Source organism: Tachyglossus aculeatus, chromosome 2, assembly GCF_015852505.1.
Source record: "Tachyglossus aculeatus isolate mTacAcu1 chromosome 2, mTacAcu1.pri, whole genome shotgun sequence".
Taxonomy (NCBI): domain Eukaryota; kingdom Metazoa; phylum Chordata; class Mammalia; order Monotremata; family Tachyglossidae; genus Tachyglossus; species Tachyglossus aculeatus.
The window spans coordinates 47,215,879-47,237,818 of NC_052067.1; the positions used below are offsets into that span (position 1 = coordinate 47,215,879).

General features: G+C 42.9%; 1 protein-coding gene across 4 annotated transcripts in view; it reads right to left on the reverse strand.

Annotated features, from left to right (window-relative positions):
• Nucleotides 1–21,940, reverse strand: part of GOLGA4 (golgin A4) — a 101,579-nt gene that overhangs the window by 14,528 nt on the left and 65,111 nt on the right. For 3 of the 4 annotated variants that reach the window (XM_038772188.1, XM_038772170.1, XM_038772160.1), the window contains 6 exons: nt 20,385–20,515; nt 15,332–15,442; nt 11,928–11,948; nt 11,681–11,749; nt 10,578–10,656; nt 3,469–3,572 (listed from right to left, as the gene is read on the reverse strand). In XM_038772188.1, the coding sequence (XP_038628116.1) occupies nt 3,469–3,572; nt 10,578–10,656; nt 11,681–11,749; nt 11,928–11,948; nt 15,332–15,442; nt 20,385–20,515 (515 nt within the window). The remainder of the gene's footprint in view (nt 1–3,468; nt 3,573–10,577; nt 10,657–11,680; nt 11,750–11,927; nt 11,949–15,331; nt 15,443–20,384; nt 20,516–21,940) is intronic. The other variant, XM_038772179.1, reaches the window with a different exon arrangement.

A 21,940-nucleotide genomic window follows, 5' to 3' on the forward strand; every position in this document is an offset into this window, starting at 1 on the left:
CAACTTCAACGGTCCATAATCAGTCAATGATATTAGTTCAGAGCTTACTGTGTGCAGAGCACTGTATTAGGCTCTTGGAATAGTACAGCACAATTGGTAGGCATGATCCCTTCCCATAAGGAGCTTATACTGCCTTCTGGAGAGGTAGATTTGGGGCAGGTTTTATTCCTCATAGCATAGATCAGGAAACTGCGGCAGAGAGGTTAAAAGGGGTTGAATACAGTCCACGCTGGTGCCTTGGTTGGCCAGCAGCACAAGATACAGAGAGGCAACTTATACCCTAGCCGATGGCCCGAAAAGAATCTGAAGTTGTCTAAGGCGATGAAACACGGTGGTTGATTTAACAATGTAGACCTATGCAAATTCCCCTTGCACTTGGGAGAAAAGGCAGGGGAGACATTTATTGCATCCTTTTCCTCTTCAGCTACAATAGCACCCCTTTATGCAAAGCATCCCTACTTAGCGCCCCTTTATGAAAAAGACAGTACCAGGGACTGAAGGGATGGAAAGAGAAGAAAATGACAAGATCCTTCCCTTCAGAGAGCTTACAAATCTAAAGTGAAAGTTCACTGAAGGCAGAAACTGCTTTTCTGATGTGATTTCTGGGTTGCTCTCAGCACAGTACAATGCTCAAGAGGCTGCCTGATTATTATTTCCAGTAGCAGATCACTGTATTCTGGGAAATACTCTTTCAGCCAAGAATATGGCTTTGAGAAGTGTAACTCCTAATGTAGATTAATTGTGATACTTGTACATGCACTTGTACTTGGAACGTACACTGTTCCAAGCGCTGGGGTAGATACAAGATCATTAGGTCCAATGCAGTCCCTGTCCTACACGGGATTCACAGTCCGGAGGGAAGGAAGAAAAAGCATCAAAGCACCATTTTACAGATGAGGAAACTGAGGCATAGGGCAGTTGAGTATCTTTGCCCAAGGTTATGCAGCAGACAAGTGGTGGAACCAGGATTAGAACCCAAGTTCTCTGACTCGCAGGCCTGTGCTCTTTTCACTACATTGTTTGGAATCTCCTATATCTGTGCCTCACTGAAAGTATTCTTTTTAAAAAAAAAATGGCTTTATGGAATTGTTTAAGCACTTACTCTGTGCCAGGCATTGTTCTAAGAGCTGGAGTAGATAAGAGATAATCAGGTTGGACACAGCCCCTGTCCCTCATGGGGCTCACAGTCCTAATCCCCTGTTACAGATGAGGTAACAGAGGCCCAGAGAAGTGAAGTGAGTAGCCCAAGGTCACACAGCGACAGGCATCAGAGCCAGGATTTGAACCCAGGTCCTCTGATTCCCAGCTCTATGCTCTATTCACTAGGCTATGCTGCTTCTCTCTTCCTCCTGATTTGTTTAGATCCACCTTCAAAACAAAGGGGTTTTTGTTGTTTTATTCACCATAATTGCTAAGCACTTACTATGTGCCAGACACTGTTCTAAATGCTGGGATAGATCCAAGATAATCACATTGGACCCAGTCCCTGCCCCATGTGGGGCTCAAAGTCTTAATCTGCATTTTACAGATGAGGTAACTGAGGCCCAGAGAAGTGACGTGGCTTGCCCAAGTTCACACAGCAGACAAGTGGCAAGGCACAGATCAGACAACTGGTCCATCTGACACTCAGGCCTGTGTTCTATCCACTAGGCCACGCTGCCTCTAAATTCTGCTGAAAGTACCTGGTCTCTAATGCAAGAGCTGGCTACACTTGCCTCTGATTAGCTGTGAACTGTAGCTGTGATCGATCATCTTGAGATCAAAGCAGTTCTGCTTATTCAAGTGTTCAACTGCCTTTCTGACAGAGCCAATTTCTCTATCCCATGTTAAACGTTTACACCTAGAATAAAATCCTAGGAATCATTCAATGGAGTAGTTTAAAACAAAATAGGGTTACATTTGAGGAAAAAAAGGCAATAAGGGGAAGATTCAGTAAATGAAGAGGTTTAAGAGCACCTCTGAATTTCCCATAAACTTTCCCAGTCATACTTTACCCTGACTTTGAAAGTGGGCATCCCTCTGAAAAAGAAGCATATTTCATCCTCAAGTCATCAGCTACTCAATCCCTTGAATATTCATCCCACTGCATTGCCAAGAAAGCTCCTCATGGCCAGGAAGTTAATGCAAGCCTCAAATGTGATGGGAAGACTCAAAAAAGATTAACAGTCCCCACCTTTCCCCCAACGAAATCAGAACAAGGGAAACCATTTCAATCAAATCAAACAATGGTATTTATGGAGCACTTACTGTGTGCAGAGCACTGGACTAAGCACTTGGGAGAGGACAATAAAACAGAGTTGGTAGACACGTTCCCTGCCCACAGTGAACTTCTTCCGAAACACCTGTTTTTACTCGGAAATATCTTCCATCGATACTCAGTGAACACTGCTGAGGAGGAAATAATCTTACTGAAGCACCTTGGCCTAGTGGAAAAAGCACAGGCCTGGGAGTCAGGGGACCTAGGTTCCAATCCCGGCTCTACCGCTTGCCTATTGTGTGACCTTGGGTAAGTCACTTCACTTCTCTGGGGCCTGTTTCCTCAACTATAAAATGGGGAGTCAATCAGTCAATGGTGTTTATTGAGCGCTTAGTGTATGCACAGCACTGTACCAGGCGCTTGGGAGACTGCAATATGACAGAGTAGGTAGACTCATTCCCTGCCCACAGCAAACTTGCAGTCTACAGTCAAGACCTGTTCTCCTTCCTACACAGACTGTGAGCCCCTTCTGGGATAAGTTCTGTGTCTGATCTGATTAACTTGTACATACCTCAGCGCTTAGAATAAAAGTATTAATAACTGCGGTATTTGTTAAGTGTTTACTATGTGTCAGGCACTGTTCTGAGCCCTGGGATAGATACAAGATAATCAGGTTGGACATAGTCTCTTGTCCTACAAAGCACAGTCAATCCCCATTTTATAGATGAGGGAACTGAGGCACAGTGAAGTGAAGTGACTTCCCCAGGTTCACACAGCAGATAAGTGGCAGAGCTGGAATTGGAACACAAGTCCTTCTGACTCCCAGCCCCATGCTCTATCAAGTAGGGCATGCTGCTTCTCTTAGAACAGTGCCTGACACACAGCACACACTTTACAAATACCATAATAATTATCATTATTATTTATTATTACTTTAAAAAGTGCTAAAGATGCCAACCCAAAGTACCAATGGGATTCAAAACCACCCGGCCAGAGTCAACCTAGATCACTGTAATTTCTGCTATTTCGTTTCAGGAAATGGCGTTCTAAAATTAATATTTTACATGCAGAATGAACAGAACCATGATCTGCCAATTCACATTGCAAACCAAAAATGAAATCCTATCGCATAATCATCTTCTGCCTGCTCCTAACCCAGCATGTGATCTGCCAATAGAAAACACATGGTGCTCGTAGACAATACAGAGAGTGGGATACATTCTCGCCTAAGCAAAAACATATGCCAACATGGCCTAGTCAGCACAGCCTACCTTGGTCTCGTTGCCCATCATATATTCGAACATCACCTTTCGCAAATACTCAAACTCGGTAGGCTCGCCGAACTGCGTGACTGCTGTGTGGCACAGATTCCCATCTGTCAAATTAGAGAACAGAGCAAATCAGCAAAGTGAGAAAAATCATCCGTGGAAAGAAGGCCTGTGACTTGGAAAACAAATCCTGTCAGAGGGAGCAGGGGAAGAAACAGAACTGCACAGAAATTCAACTGTACGGGTGAAATCTGGCCAGATGACTTTCACGTTGCTTTCGACTTGGAATAACGAGATATGTCAATACATTTTTTCATCTCCAACACTTCATAGTTCACACCTTCTTTTCACGGGAAGAGAAACACATGAACCACAATCATTTCAAGAGAATACATTTAAAATCCTCCTAATTCCCTGCCTTTAGTGACATCCTTTTGAAATATATTTGATACAGGCCACTTATCTGCATTAAAGTTACTTTAAAGAGAATGCTTTCAGTTTTTTCTTCCCGTTCTTTCAGAGTAATATGTGAAGATTAATTGGTCCTTTTACGACTCTGAATTTAAGTTTAATTGTTCTTCGTTTCAGTGAGAGGCTTTACTTCACACTCCCAGTATAAAACCGGTGCAACAACCTGATCATATAAAAGATGCAATTAGATAACATCCTGTTTTAAGCACTTTCATCCTAACGGGGAATAACTCATTTAAAACCAATTGCACCCTGATTGTTATAACAATAATTCATCTCACCCTGTAACCCTACTTTAGTGCTTTCAACATGCAAATGAAAAAAAAACCTTTTGGAAAAACTTTTAAAGAGATAAATCAAGTTAACCAGTATGAAAAATAGTCTGCTTTCCCATTGGATCTTTGTTAATAGTTGCTAAAATTCATGATTTGAAATATCAATTTTTCCATAGGTGCAAATCAATCAATAAAATTTTTTGAGTGCTTACTGTGTGCAGAGTACTATACTCAGTGTTTGGGAAAGTATAATACAACCGAGTTGGCAGACACATTCTCTGCCCATAACGAACTTACAAAGAACTTTAGCTTTTGGTTTCTGCACCAACCTTTGTGGTTCCCGGGCATGGTCCTTGGGCATGTATGAGAACAGATCAATTTATGGTTTTTATTGAGCACTGTGCAGAGCACTGTACTAAGCCCTTGATGAAGTATGGTACAATACAATGGAGTTGGTAGATGTGATCGCTGCCCACAAAGAATTTACTGTTTACAGGGAGTAGCTGTCAGGTTAATGGCTCACTCTTAGACTGGGGACCTATGGGAGTTTGGTCAATCTGGGGTCCTGCTCTGGCTTCAGGTGATTCCAGGGGGCCCTAATAAAACCTTCTGGGACAAAAGAAGCAGTGTGGCCTAGTGAATCTGGCACGGGCCTGGGAGTCGAAGGGACATGGGTTCTAATCCCGGGTCCACTACTTGTCTGCTGTGTGACCTTGGGCAAGTCACTTCTCTGTACCTCAGTTACCTCATCTGAAAATGGGGACTAATACTGTGAGCCTCATGGGGGGCATGGAGTGGGTCCAATCTGATTAGCTTATATCTCCCCCAGCTCTTAATGTGGTGCCTGGCACACAGTAAGAACTTAATAAATTCCATTAAAAAAATAAAATAAATAAACCAAATAAGGACACTGATAGATTGGGCCAGAATCGTCCCTTCTGCTACCTCCCTATTGATTCCCTCCCTAATTCTGCGAGACACAGGTAGTGGAAGCAGGGAGAAGATGCAACTCAACCCAGCTCACCAAAAGGCTCATTCACCATGCGACTCACCCCAGCCCACCAAATGGCTTGTTCACCACGACTATCAATCAATCAATCATATTTATTGAGCGCTTACTGTGTGCAGAGCACTGTACTAAGCGCTTGGGAAGTACAAGTTGGCAACATATAGAGACAGTCCCTACCCAACAGAGGGCTCACAGTCTAAAAGGGGGAGACAGAGAACAAAACCAAGCATACTAACAAAATAAAATAAATAGAATAGATATGTACAGGTAAAATAAATAAATAAATAGAGTAATAAATATGTACAAACATATATACGTATATACAGGTGCTGTGGGGAAGGGAAGGAGGTAAGGCTGGGGGGATGGGGAGGGGGAGGAGGGGGAGAGGAAGAAGGGGGCTCAGTCTGGGAAGGCCTCCTGGAGGAGGTGAGCTCTCAGTAGGGCCGTGAAGGGAGGAAGAGAGCTAGCTTGGCGGATGGGCTGAGGGAGGGCATTCCAGGCCCGGGGGATGACATGGGCCGGGGTTTGATGGCGGGACAGGCGAGAACGAGGTACGGTGAGGGAAAATTCCTGCCTCTCCCTACCCCATAGGGATGTTCAGAGGAAAATAAATAATAATAATAATGGCATTTATTAAGCACTTACTACGTGCAAAGCACTGTTCTAAGTGCTGGGGAGGTTACAAGGTGATCAGGTTGTCCCACGGGGGGCTCACAGTCTTAATCCCCATTTTACAGATGAGATAACTGAGGCACAGAGAAGTGAAGTGACTTGCCCAAAGTCACACAGCTGACAATTGGCAGAGCAGGGATTTGAACCCATGACCTCTGACTCCAAAGCCCAGGCTCTTGCCACTGAGCCACGCTGCTTCTCAATTCCACTCACCTCAATTCCACTCTCAATTCCACTCACTACTATGCACTCACCCCGCTAGCTACTTTAGAGGCCCCCAGGGTGTGTGGGGAGTTTACAGTTCCTTGAAACACTTTTAATTAAAAAATCATTCTTCTACTATTCCTCATTAACTTAATCCTTTCCCTAAAGAACTGTTCTATCCCGTACCTAAAAATATATAAAATGGGCTGCATTTTACCCAGGCATAGAACATGGGCCAAAAACGAAATTTCCATCATTTCTTACTTTCCTTTCGCAAAGGCTTTACTTTGATGAGCATTTTCAATTTCAGCCATTTTCCAGTCAGGCTCTATTTCCGGGAATAGCAGAAAAGGTGCTCAACCTTCGTTTTCAAATGTAGGGTTGGTTCCTGGGACAGCCCTGACTTCTCCAAAAGGGATGAAAATGTGAGAATGTCTTCCTCCATTATATTTGCTGTTTCCTGGCTTCAAGCAATTATGGGGCAAATTGCTTACTATCTGAAGGAAAATGTTTGCCAAATAGTCTACCTGCTGCCACTGAGGGCCCATTTCGGGCACTGTGGACTGAATTCATCTTATTAGGGGGTTTTGAAGCATTACTTTATCTGGGCTGAAATCCAGGCTTTATTACTGTGACATCCACTTAACTGCATTAAGGCAGACACTTAATCACAGAAGAGTACTAGAGCACAAGATATAAGCACCAGCTAAATAAAGCGATAAGCTCGGTTTCTTCCAAAACAGCAAATGTATTCCTGTGACTTGCAAAATACTACTATCCGGGGCCCGTGGGTGCCTCAACACCAGATATGAGGTGAAATGGAAAAGAACACATTTCAGGGTCATCTCTTCTGTGTTTGAACCATGCAAAGATGAGTTAAAGTAAAACAAAGAACTGTGTGATCGTAATCCTTTGAATACGAGCCAAATGCTTGGTGAATGTAAATATCACATTTTTTTCCCCAATGGTATTTGATAAGCGTTTACTATGTGCCAAGCACTGTACTAAGGGGTGGGGAAGATACAAGATACTCTCCCAAGCACTTTGTACAGTGCTCTGCACACAGTGAGTGCTCAATACACATGATTGACTGAGGAAAACTGAGGCCCAGAGAAGCCAACTGACTTGCCCCAGGTAACACAGTTGACAAGTGGTAGAGCGGGGATTAGAACCCAGGTCCTCTGACTCCCAGGCCGCTGCTCTTTCCAATAGACCAAGCTGTTTCATCTCAAGTATCTTCCAAAATAAATCAATATTGGGACTGAAGTAGTCTTCTCGAATGATCTTCTGCTTAAATTTCCAACTTCGTGGGTGAGAACAGAAGCACGAAGAGTGGGAGTGCAGCTTTCATTCCTTGCTCTGGCTTTTAAGTACATCCTCTCCAGACTGTATTTTTCAAAGCTCTCATGTTTAATTCTCCTTTTGTCTCGCAAACTTTTTCCTGAAGCAGCTTCAACTAAATCTCAAGAAGGAAGAAACTTTGGTACTCATGGGAAAATGGCAAACCTCTCCTTAAGACTTGACACCACCCTGGGTGATGCCTCCTGGGCAAGTCACTTAATTTCTCTGAGCCTCAGTTCCCTCATCTGTAAAATGGGGACTAAGACTGTGTCCCACCTGGGACAACCTGATAACCTTGTATCTCCCTAGTGCTTAGAACAGTGCTTGGCACCTAGAAAATGCTTAACAAATACCATCATTATTATTACTATTGTTCAGAGCCCTCCTAAAATCACACCTCCACCAAGAGGTCTTCCCTGACTAGGCACTCATTTCTCCTATTTGCCCTTCCTCTGTGACACAATATGCCTGTCCTCTGTGACAGGCATAAGCCTGTACCTCCTAAGTACTTGATTTTCACGCCACCTCCAACTCTTGTGTATATATCCTTTTACTCTCCCATTTCCCCTATCTGCAATTTATTCTGTCTCCCACTTAACCAATCAATCACTTCCTATCACTCCATCACTTCTAGACTGCAAGCTCATTGTGGGCAAGGAACTGTCTACTAATTCTGTTGTATTGTACTCTCCCAAACACTCAGTGCAATGCACTGCATGTGGTAAGAGCTCAATGAATACCACTGATTAATTAGTACAAGCTGATGATGGAGTGAAAAGATGAAATGTGGAGCTAACTGCAATCGGAAAAGATCAAGTCCACTCATAAAAGGTTTCTTTGTCCTCCTTTAACTTCTTCATTTCAAGAAGTTCGAATAGCAAAGGCACCAGAAAAAAATTAAACTGTCAAATCTATGAAAAATTTCCACAATATGTATCCACCTTTGAGCACCCAGTGGATCTTCTCCATTATCCAGGTCAACCAGAAGAGAGGGAAAATGACTGCATTTGTTAAGTACTTTCAATATGCCAAGCATTGTTCTAAGCGCTGGGTGAGATAAAAGCTAATCAGGTTGGACACAATCCATGTTCCACATAAGGCTCACAATCTAAATAGAAGGGACAGCAGGAATTGACTCCCCATTTTGAGGGTGAAGGAACTAGGGCAGAGAAGTTAAGTGACTTACCCAAGTTCACGTAGTGTGTTAAGTGGCGGACACACTATTAGAACTCAGGTCTTCTGACTCTCAGGCTCATGCCCTTTCACCTAGGCCACGCTAGAGCTAGATTTAAAATTCACAGGAGCTCTGATGGATTTTACTTTCCAAAAATAGAAATGAATCTAACATCAACCCCAAATTCTGTGAACTGTGGTTACCATTAAAAAGCACTTCTGTTGGCAGAGTACCTAATTGTCCCTCTTACAATGGTGAACAAACCACAGATCTGGAAAGTTTGGTAATATATGTACTGCCAAAGAGAAAAGATTTCTTTCATTTCAACACATCTGAATATTTATAAAATCCTTATTAAAATACCTTCAAAAAATCACTCCATTCACCCTTTTAGTAAATCAACTTGCCCTCTTAAAAGTTCCAAAGTGTTAACTATCACGTGATGAATTCTTCCACTCATTCATTCAGTCAGTCATATTTATTGCACGCTTAATGTGTGCAGAGCACTGTACTAAGCACTTGGGAAGTACAAGTTGGCAACATATAGAGACGGTCCCTACCCAACAACGGGCTCACAGTGTATTTTTTTTTAAAAAAATGCCTATAACATTCCAAAATTTGAAAATTATTTTTGCAAAGCCCTGCCGAACTTGTGAAAAGAATCTATAAAATAAACGAATTTGCTATTTTCAGTCCTTGTTAAACTGCTGCACTTAAAGTTAAGGTTTTATTCTACCTTAATTTTATTCTACCACCTTTCTTCAAAAGTGAAGTTTTAATAAAATTCATTCTATTTCCAAAACATTAAAACAGGAAGGTTCTGAAACTACGAAGGTTGAGGAAAAACCACTGAATGTTTCTGTTCCACAATTTCAGAAAAAGAAAAACTACTGATATAAAACTACTTACCAAGACTTGAATAGTCTCACAAAATATGTAACTTTAGTGGCTTCCAAATATAGTCACTTCTCCCATACAATGTGTTTTCACTGGGCATTTTGACATCATCAGTGGTATTTATTGAGTGCTATGTGCAGAGCATTGTACTAAATGCTTGCGAGGGTATAATCCAACAGAGTTGGTAGACCCGTTCCCTACCCACCATGAGCTTACAGTCTAGAGGGCAACAGACAATGCTACCATAGATACTTAGTTCTGACTTTAAAGTAATGTGTCTGTGCATGTTACTATGAAGTATGAACTGGGGTGCGGAGGGACAGGAGACAGGGAGGTCAGTAAGGAGGCTGATAAAGTAGCCAATGTGGGATAGGATAAATGCTTGGACTAACGTTGTAATTGTTTCGATGGAGAGGAAAGAGTGGATTTTAGCAATGTTGTGAAGACTGAACCAATAGGATTTACAGATTGAATATGTGGACCGAATGAGAGGGATGAGTCGAGGGCTTGTAAGAAAAGGAGGATAGTGGTGCTGTATACAGGGATGGGAAGGTCAAGGGGAAGACAGGTTTTGGGTGGAAAGATAAGGAGTTCGGTTTTGAACACATTTAGTTTGAGATGTTGGTGGAACATCCAAGTAAAGACGTCCTGAAGGTGGGAGGAAATGCAAAACTGCAGGTAAGGAGAGAGATCAGCGCTAGAGATGTAGACTGGGGAATCAATCGGCGTAGAGGTGGCAGCTGAAGCCAAAGGAGTGAATGTATTCTCCAAGGGAGTGAGTGTAAATGGAGAGTATAAGGGGACCCAGAACTGAACCTCCCATAAACTCCCACAATAATCAGAGAAGTTAATGTATAATGATCTGTTGGGCTGGGTTTTTTAATCTATTTATCACTTACTTGTACAGAATTATTTGGAACCCTTCAAGCCTTTGCAAACCCCAAATTTAGGGATTCCAATATGCGGGTATTTCCTATTTCCACTTATACCAATGTCCTCCCTGAGCTTGAAAAAAGCATTTGTTGGTGCTGCTATTTTGGAGCCCTGATTTAAAAGTGAGCATCCTCACCTTGATAAGGTGTCCCAACTGTTGCTGTAACATAAATATTCTTCTCGTACCTTTTCAAACGGTCTTCTAGGGTGTGAATCTAAAAACAACCAAATCCAAAATGGATCAAATGAGGCACCGCACAGAATGGAAAGTAAACGTTGAGAATGAAAATAGTGGTGTATGAAGGAACACAACTACAAAGAGAAGGTGGAAAACCAGTAATATTGATGTCCAAAGGAAAAGAAAACATAATTGGGGAAAGTTCATGCAAATGGGAAACTTATTTTAGGAGTGATCATTCATGCAAAATACCAGCAAAAACAGGGTAATGATCCACAAGACAACAAAGGACAAAGACAAAAGGATCTTCATTTCTTATTTTCGGAAACTGTTAAGTTTTGTGGTAATGGATAACTGATCCTTAGACTCCTGCCCCAAATATATATTAGTCTCTTGGACACGTTTCACCTCTAAAAGTTGGAGGTTGAGAACTCGAGCACAAGATGGCTTTATTTTTTACATATCTTTTCCCTATTTAAATCCAGATAGCTCTTCATTGGTGTACTCTCCCTAAAGCTAGGTACAGTGCTCTGCACACCATAAGGGCTCAATATATACCACTGATTTGATCCACTGGTGGACATATTCTAGCATAAATTAGACTAATCTCACAAAAAGGCTTTCTGCAACAGGTACACAAGGAAGATGAATGACACCTTAACTAAAATCATTTTCTGGTTTATAATTAAAGCAATTCTAAAGCTACACAAGCTCAAAAACATATCCAAAATGACTTGATGAACTTAAAATATGAAAAAGAACCTCTTCCACAGATCTGCTCATTTTAATCAGAGATAAAACCCAATGGGGAGGTAGGACTTTCTTGGAAATAAAATTCACTTTGGGCTCAGCCGTTTTCTAGTTCGATGGAAACAAGATATCAGTGAAAAAGCTCTCTCTTTGAAAAAGAAAAAGTTCCACATCTCCTGGAGGGCTTAGTTATTTGCCTGCTGAGAGGCAGGGTGCTAAACCAGGTGAACACTTATGGTTCTTCAAAGTCTATAATACAGTGAATGAGAAACAACCATCACTGGAACTCTGGATTTGAATAAAACCCATACCTGTTCTCTGTACTCCTGCTCTTTCAGTTTTGAATCATTGACAAGGGTGGTCTTTTGTGCCAACTGTGTCTGAAAAGACAAAAACGATAGATACAATACAAAAATGGTTTCAATGTACTGAGTTGCACTGACACCAAAAGGATGCTTTTCTTGTTAAATATAGTCTTTCCCCTTTCTCAATTGAAACAATGAAATGTAACTGAAAATACAGGGCTTCTAACCAAATCTAATGAAATCTAAACCTTACCTGGAGCTCCATGACTGTTACCTAAACATGGAAAAGAAAAAAATAAATGGATTTTACAAGTTTGCGTAATGATGTTGAGGTTCATCCCCACCAAGATGACCCTTTTCCTAAGCAGACTGAAATGAACTAAGTTATTCCAGGGAAATCATAGGGAAATGCATCGGATAAGAGATGAACAGAAATAACTTCTAGGAATAAAACTTGGAAAACTGATTGCCTGTTTTCATTAAATTAATTTCATTAGGGTAAATGAGAATCACAACCTCAGCATTTGTACTAAAAAGATAAAGGCTCCTTTGAATTTCTTGGCCATGTTCCAACAAATTCGAATTTTGAAATGTTTAGTAGCGCAAGTAAAAATCCATCAGCTCATCATTGATGACATACGTAATATGAAGATGGGCTCTGATAATTTTGATTAGCTATATACTAAATGTGGGCCCTAAAAATATTTTGCAAATATAGTTTAGCTAGAAATTGAAGTTTTTTTCCAGAGCTTCTTAACTAAATAAACTTCAATTTATGTCCCCTTAAAAGATCCCCAGAAATGGTTTGGGGCTAGTGACTCCAGAAATTGTTCCACCATAATAGCTGATATAGACTTACTCTCATCTTGAATTTCACCTCCAGAAATTCAGGGATGGATATTTCCCCAGATCCCCTCCCTCTCTGACACTCCCTTACCTTGCTTCCCTTCTTCCCCAATTCCCACTGACTTGACAAAAGCATTTAACTTTGGATTGACATGTCTAAGCAAAGAAGTCTTTCTGATTTCCTTCCAAGCCCGTGCTCTAGACTGTGAGTCCTCTAGACTTTTAGCTTATTGTGGGCAGGGAATGTGTCTGTTATATTGTTGTACTCTACCGTACCCAGCACTTAGCACAGGACTCTGTATGCAGTAAGCGCTCAATAAGTACCATTTATGGATTGAAACGTATTCACGGGTTTAAAATGTAACATGCTTTACATCACTATTTTAATGTCTCTGTGAAAGCAAACTTTCTGTTTTGCCCCGACTCTTAGATGCAATGGTGTGAAATAGAATTATTCAATGATAATTATGGTATTTGTTAAGTGCTTACTGTGTGCCAAGCACTGCTCTAAGCACTGGGGTAGATATAAGGTAATCAGGTTGTCTCATGTGGGGCTCACAGTCTCACATGTGGGACAACCTGATTACCTTGTATCTACCCCAGCATTTAGAACAGTGCTTGGCACATAGCGCTTAACAAATACCATCATCATCATCATCACACTCTCAATCCCCATTTTACAGATGAGGGAACTGAGGCCCAGAGAAGTTAAGTGGCTTGCCCAAGGTCACAGAGCCAACAAGTGGCGGAGCCAGGATTAGAACCCACGCCTAATTCAAGATTCAATAAATGGCTAGGTATGAAGTGATAGTGTGTCAATTCGGAAAAGCTGGGATTGTGTCTACTTACACCATTACACTGTACTCTCCCAAGTGTTAAGCAAAGTGCTCTGCACACAGTTAAGTGCTTAATAAATGCTACTGATTGATAACTGTCTCACCTAAATTCTCTTTCATCTTTTCTAGCCCTCCCATCTGCTTTTTTGAAACCTACCCCACGTATGCTTAAAAATAAATGCAGCTGTCTTAGATGCACAGATAGTAAAAACAAGACAAAAAGCATCACTCAATTTATAAACGTTTTCATATGCTGCTGACTAATAGTAGATGTCACAGAGTGTTACCATCTTGATTATGCAGCCAATTGCTTCAAGTGAATGGGGCTCAATGAGTGTTTAATTAGCAAAACAATATGTGGTCTGACGAAAATAGGACGGCATAAAATAGGGATGTCTTCTGCAGCAGTTCACGGCATAAGAGCATTTTCACTGACATAAATGAGCATGAGGCAGAGTTTAGAAAAATGCCTCAAAGCAAATCTCTAAAATAAATCAGGAGGATCTGAAATTACCTGTTCACAAAATAAGCCAAGCCCCCCATCCTTTTTTATGGTGTTAAGCAAATACTTTGTGCCAAGCACTGTACTATGTGCTGGGGTAAATACAAGCTAATTAGGGTGGACACACTTCATGTCCCACATGAGGCTTACAGTATTAATCCCCGTTTTACAGATGAGGTAACAGAGCCAGAGAAGTGAAGTGACTTGCTCAAGGTCACACAGCAGACAAGGGGCGGAGCAGGGATTAGAACCCAGGTCCTCCTGACTTCCCAGCCCTGTGCTCTTTCCAGTCGGCCACGCCGCCTCCCCTCACCAGTTTGTTTGTGAATAGTACTGCTGCGACTATTTGCTTTGCTGTTAAATCTTTGGTGCACTTCATTTCCTAGCCACTTTTCTTGGGAGAAATAGTGAAATGGCAATTGGTTTGTGGAGAGAAGCAAAGCATTTTTAAAAACCCATAAACTGCCCCAGAAAGGCAGTACTGTGAAAAGTCAGGGAGCAACTGACCAAACGGACAATTTAAGGTCTGGAGAATCAGGGTTCCCAGATTAAACCCATGAAGGGTGGTTCTGCTTGGGCTAGGGGTCCCTCCTCGGACTCCCAGACTGACGCCATCTCCAATCTTCTCTAGCTCAGCTATGCTGCCCACAGCATCAGTCAGTCAGTCAATCATACTTACTGAGCGCTTACGGTGTGCGGAGCACTGTACTAAGCACTTGAAGTACAAGTGCTTATATTACAAGTACAATATAATAATATAACAACAGGGAAGCAGCACTGGCCAAGTGGATAGAGCACGAGCCTGGCAGTAGAAAGGACCTGGGTTCTAAACCCAGCTCTGCCACTTGCCTGCCGTGCGACCCTGGGCAAGTCATTTCTCATCTCTATGCCTCAATTCCCTCATCTGTAAAATGGGGATTAAGAGTGTGAGCCCTAGGTGGGACAGGGACTTTGTCCAACTCAATTACCTTGTATCTACCCCAGCACTTAGAACAGTGCCTGGCATATAGTAAGCGCTTAACAAATACCACAATATACATAACAGACACATTTCCTACCCACAACGAGATCTGACTTCAAATGCTGACTCTTAGGCTGTAGCTAAGTTCCTTCCTGTGGTACTGTACTCTCCCAAGTGCTTAGTACAGTGCTCTGCACACAGTAAGCACTCGATCAATATGATTGAATGATTGAATGAATATGCTGGGAATGGCTCCACTGTCTAATCCTAACTCTGATGACCCCAATATCTCTAACGTGGTGCAAATGTTTTCAAATGTCATCAGGGAGAGGGATCCATAACTGACAGATCATCAGAAAATCTAGGACAAACAGCAGCAACAACGGGATTAAAGTGGAGTATTTTGAAGTTGTCTAATGCTTTCATTCTTAAATATTGATCATATCTAATAATGTAACTGTTGATTGTCAATCAAATTAACAGCAAAATATTAAATATTACTGTCCTCTTACATCATCACCACTCTGATTCCCCTTATCATGGAGGTTTTGGTATTCCTTGTGCAGTTCCTCCAGTTGATTTTGCAATTCAACTACTTTTGCCGTCAATTCTTCTTCTCGAGCCTTCGGAACAAAGAAACTTAAGTTAACTGTGGGAAATGCTAACAGGTCCCATAGCAAACATTTCCTAGTCAAATATACTTCTAGTTCACCATCTTGGAGACCCCCTACAGGTCTAAACAGCTTCTCAAATCTGTGCCACCCCACTCTGGAATAACAGTCCAACAGGGAAGAACAAGGGGCATGAGAGGGTGGAGCTTGCAGAAGGATTTCTCCTTCACCACTTCTTTTCCCTCCCCTTCGGATGGTAACAAGGCAACCACCAACCCAGGGCAACTGGGATCAAAGCACAGCATTTTCAGTCAACCAATGGGAAGCCGAAGGACCTGCGTCGCTTTTCTGCCGTGCCACCTTGGGCAAGTCACTTCACTCCTCTGTGCCTCAGTTATGTAAAATGGGGATTAAGACTGTGAGCCCCATGTGTGGACCGCTGTCCAACCCGGTTATCTGGTATCTACCTCAGTGCTTAGTACAGTGCCTGACCCAAAGTAACCGCTTTAACAAATACATAAAAAAGAGCACTTATTGTGTGCAGAACACTGTACTAAGCGCTAGTGAGAGTACACTAGAACGGAGTTAGTAGATATGAAGAAGCTTCCAGTCTAGAGGGGGAGAATGCAAGACAGAGCAGCGTGGCCTAGTGGATAGAGTACGGGCCTCGGAATCAGAAAGACCTGGGTTCTAATCCCTGCTCCACCACTTGTCTGCTGTGTGACCTTGGGCATGTCACTTCACTTCTCTGTGCCTCAGTTACCTCATCTGTAAAATGGGGATTAAGGTTGAAAACCCCATGTGGGACAGGGACTGTGTACAACCTGATTATCTTGTATCTACCCCAGTTCTTAAAACAGTTCCTGCCACATAGTAAGCCCTTAAACATTTAAAAAGTGAAAAATAAGAGGGAGCATCCTATAATTCGCTTTGGAAAATATTCTGGTATCACAGAAGTATGGACAGAATCACTTGGTCTGAACAACAGAAAAGAAGGAAAGGGCAAAAGAGGAAATAATTTAAAAAAAAAGATGTTTGTCTACTATCCAGCCAAATGCATAAAGTACAGCTACACTCCATTATAAAAAAAAATTACTCTACATAGCCATAGTAAAAGATTCCTCTTTTTGGATAGCTTTGGGAAGTTCATTAAATGAAAATCCATCGATGGTATTTATTGAGCCCTTACTGTGTGCATAGCACTGTATTAAGCACTTGGGAGCATATAACACAAAAGAGTTGGTAGACACATTCCTTGCCCACAAGGGGTTTACTATGGGAGACAAAAATTAACAGAAATGTGGACATAGATGTAAGTGCTGTGGGGCTGAGGGTGGGGTGAATGCCAAGTATTCAAAACCTCAGAAGAGTTATTATAAAAGCGTTCCCAATATTAGGACTAGATGGAAACATACAGCATGAAAATTACTACCTTGTAATTTTCCAGGATATTAGTAAACCATTCAGTTGGCATTAAAGCTTTTTAGGGATGCCAAAGCCAAACATCAGAAGCATAACAGGAATTATGCATGGCATAACAGGAGGACTGGGAATTATTTAAATTATTTAAATTTTTCTTAATCTTCAACATTACCCCTGTAGCACTAAAAACATGAAATTTTCAGAACTAGAATGTGGCAGAAACAATCTGCTATATTCTCCTCTATTCTGCAGAGTGAACACGTTGTCAAAGCACTGTCTGAACAAAAGTTCTGTGAGTTTGGCCCAAGTTTGTCATATCTCTGCCTTGCCAAACCCCGATGGAACTGAAAAGTTCGGAAGAGTTGAGTTCAATGTTAATAACTAGGTGGTAATACCTATCAACACTGAATCAACTTTAAATGTAATGTTCTTTTTTCACCCGCTGTCTCAAATTTCTCTCCTCCAATTCCCTCCTGGACCCCCTCCAATCTGGCTTCTGTCCCCTTCACTCTGCAGAAACCGCCTTTTCAAAGGTCACCAATGATCTCCTTTTTGCCAGATCCAATGGCCTCTAGAGATTCCATCCTAATCCTCCTCAACCTCTCAGCTGCCTTCAACACTATGGACCACTCCCTTCTCCTGGAAACATTATCCAATCTTGGCTTCGCTGACACTGTCCTCTTTTGGTTCTCCTCTTATCTCTCTGGCCTTTCATTCTCAGTCTCCTCTGTCTCTCAACCCCAAACTGTGGGGGTCCCTCAAGGTTCTGTTCTGGGTCCCCTTCTATTCTTCGTCTACATCCCCTCAATCATTTGCTCCCCCAGCTTCAACTACCACCTCTATGTGGAGGGTACCCAAATCTATCTCTCCAGCCCTGATCTCTCTTCCTTTCTGCAGTCTCACATTTCCTCTTGCCTTTACGACATCTTTACTTGGATGTCCTCCCATCACCTCAACCTTAATATGTCCAACACTATACTCATCTTCCCACCAAAATCCTGTCTTTCCCCTCACTTTCCCATCATTGTAGACAGCACCACCATCCTTCCTGTCTCATAAGCCCATAACCTTGTTATTATCGTTGACTCCTCTCTCTCATTCAACCCCATATTCAATGCATCACTCAAGCCTGTCATTTCCACCTTCACAAATCCACCCTTTCTTCTCCAACCAAACTACTACCACATTAACCAATCACTTATCCTATTCCACCTTGATTATTGTATCGGCCTCCTTGATGCCCTCCCAGCCTCCTGAATCTTCCCACTACAGTCCATACTTTGCTGTGCTACCAAGGTCATTTTTCTACAAAAACGTTCAGGACATGTTTCCCCACCATTCAAGAAACTCCAGTGGTTGCCCATCTACTTCCGCATCATATAAAAAGTCCTCACCATTGGCTTTAAAGCACTCAGTCACCTTGCTCCCTCTTACCTCACCTCACTGCTCTTCTACTTCAAACCAGCCCATACACTTCGTTCCTCTCATGCTATCCTTCTCACTGTAGCTCAATCCCGTCTATCTCACCACCCAACCCTCGCCCATGTCCTGCCTTTGGCCTGGAATGCCCTCCCTCCTCAAATTGTCCTACAGACAACTACTACTCTCCCCCTACTTCAAAGCCTTAGTGAAGGCACATCTCCTTCGAGAGGCCTTCCCTGACTAATCTCTCCTTTCCCCTTCTCCCCTTCCCTTCTGCATTACCCTGACTTGTTCCCTTTATTCATCCCCCTCCCAAGCCCACAGCACTTATGTACATATCAGTTAGTTAATTAGTTATTTAGTTATGTGTTTATTTAGATATGTATATATGTAAGTATTTATTTATTTATTTAAATACCTCTTTCCCCCTCTAAACTGTAAACTCGTTGTTGGCATGGAATGTGTTTGTTTACTGTTATATAGTACTCTCCCAAATACCTAGTACAGTGCTTTGCACACAGTAAGTGCTCAATAAATATGACTGAATGAATGAATAATACCATGGTGCCTCACTCTCATCCCTCCCTCTTGACTGAGACCCTCCCTCCCTCTGGCAGACCCCAGCTTTCTCCATCTTCAAAGCCATAATAATAATAATAATAATAATAATAATAATAATAATAATAATAATAATGGCAGTTGTTAAGTGCTTACTATGTGCAAAGCACTGTTCTAAGAGCTGGGGAGGGGAGACAAGGTAATGAGGTTGTCCCATGTGGGGCTCACAGTCTTAATCCCCATTTTACAGATGAGGTAACTGAGGCTCAGAGAAGTTAAGTGACTTACCCAAGGTCACACAGCAGACATGTGGTAAAATCACTCCTCCTCCAGGAAGCCTTCGTGGACTAACCTGTCATCTCTCCATCTACTGCGTCACCAGTGCATTTGAACCTCCATGCTCTAAGTCACTTATATGTCTCCTTCTAAACTGTCAGCTTCTTGAGGGCAAGGATTGTGTCCAATATCATACTCTCCCAGGCGCTTAATATAGGTCTCTGCATAGAGTAGGTGTCAATAAATATAATTGGCTTCTTAATGCATATAGAAAGAGAAAGCTGTCCATTTTCAAAATGATACTACTAGGAAAAAAAAATCCTATCAAAGCACACAGTGTCACTGAAATCACTAATGTATGACTGACAAATCCCCGACCATATTTTTTGCACTGAGGGATAGTTCCCTGCTTTAATAATTGTGGCATTAGTTAAGGACTTACTATGTGCCAAGTGCTGTATTAACCACTGGGGTGGTTACAAGCTAATCAAGTCCCACACAGGGCTCATGGTCTACAGGAGGGAGAACAGGTATTGAATCCCCATTTGGCAGATGAGGGAACTTAGGCCCAAGGTCAGAGAGCAGGTCAGTAAATCGCATTTATTGAGCACTTATGGTATGCACAGCACTGTACTGTTTGGGAGAGTACAATACAACAATGAACAGGCACATTCCCTGCCCACGATGACTTTATAGTCTAGAGGAAATGGTGGAGTCAGGATTAGAACTCAGGTCCTCTGACTCCGTGCTCTTTCCGCTGGGCTGGGCTGTTTTTCTAATGCTTTGTTAATGGGTTTGCCTGTGGGAGCCTCTTGGTACCTTGGATCCTTGTGAGACTTTGCTCAAGAAGAGCGATCCATTTCCCAGTTGCCATCCACCAGATTGTCCGCTGCAGATGGTCTCCAAGAACTCCCCTGCGATTTCTGTGTTGTTGATACTGAGCTTTTCTGTGTCTTTATAGACCCTGATTTCTATTAGCTCAAGCCAATCAACTAATTATGGTACTTGATAAGTGCTTACTGTGTCAAACACTGTTCTAAGCGCTGGGGCACACGCAAACTGATCGGCATGGGATCATGATTTAAGTAGGAAGGAGAACAGGAATTGAATCCCCATTTAGGAAAGGAGGAAACCGAGGCCCACAGAGGATAAGTGGCTTGAAAATGGCAAGCAAGTGGCGGAGCCGGGATTAGAATCCAGGTCCTCTGACTCTCAGACCTGTGCTTCTTCCATTCAGCCATGCTGCTTCGAAGAAGGTGGAAGAGAGAGATGTTACCTCAAGAATATCTTCGTATTTTCTAGCTGTTCTTTTTAGATCATCTTCTTTCTCCAAAATCCTTTTCCGCAACTGTTTTGTCTCCTCTTGATGAGTTTCCAGTAGTTCAGCTTCTACCTCCTGGGCCTTACCTAGCGAAAGAAGCATGTGTGTGCGCAAACACAAACACACACACACACAAAATGAAAGTGTCAAGCAGTGTCAAAATAGTATCCAAAGCATTGACGGTCTTATTCTCACTTAAGGAACAACATTCATTGCAGATAATTCGACAAGTCTGAGTTGAAATACTTTTCACAGTGGGAAAGGAAGAGAAATGGAAAGATATCCACAATTCTATATGAATACTCCTTTGCAAATGTCAACACCAACTCTCTCCTCAACTCCAACTCTCTCCTTCAATACCAACTCTCTCCTCGACCCCCACCAGTCTGGCTTCCGTCCCCTACATTCCACGGAAACTGCCCTCTCAAAGGTCACCAATGACCTCCTGCTTGCCAAATCCAATGGCTCATACTCAATCCTAATCCTCCTCAACCTCTCAGCTGCCTTCGACACTGTGGACCACCCCCTTCTCCTCAATACGCTATCCAACCTTGGCTTCACAGACTCCATCCTCTCCTGGTTCTCCTCTTATCTCTCCGGTCGTTCATTCTCAGTCTCTTTTGCAGGCTCCTCCTCGCCCCTCCCATCCCCTTACTGTGGGGGTTCCCCAAGGTTCAGTTCTTGGTCCCCTTCTGTTCTCGATCTACACTCTCTCCCTTGGTGACCTCATTCGCTCCCACGGCTTCAACTATCATCTCTACGCTGATGACACCCAAATCTACATCTCTGCCCCTGCTCTCTCCCGCTCCCTCCAGGCTCGCCAGTCCTCCTGCCTTCAGGACATCTCCATCTGGATGTCTGCCCGCCACCTAAAACTCAACATGTCCAAGACTGAACTCCTTTCTTCCCTCCCAAACCCTGCCCTCTCCCTGACTTTCCCATCTCTGTTGACAGCACTACCATCCTTCCCGTCTCACAAGCCCACAACCTTGGTGTCATCCTCGACTCCACTCTCTCATTCACCCCTCACATCCAAGCCGTCACACCGAAACCTGCCGGTCTCAGCTCTGCAACATTGCCAAGATCCACCCTTTCCTCTCCATCCAAATCGCTACCCTGCTCATTCAAGCTCTCATCCTATCCCGTCTGGACTACTGCATCAGCCTTCTCTCTGATCTCCCATCCTCGTGTCTCTCCCCACTTCAATCCATACTTCATGCTGCTGCCCGGATTGTCTTTGTCCAGAAACGCTCTGGGCATGTTACTCCCCTCCTCAAAAATCTCCAGTGGCTACCAATCAATCTGCGCATCAGGCAGAAACTCCTCACCCTCGGCTTCAAGGCTCTCCATCACCTCGCCCCCTCCTCTCCTTCTACAGCCCACCCCGCACCCTCCGCTCCTCTGCCGCTAATCTCCTCACCGAGCCTCGTTCTCGACTGTCCCGCCGTCGACCCCCGGCCCACGTCATCCCCCTGGCCTGGAATGCCCTCCCTCTGCCCATCCGCCAAGCT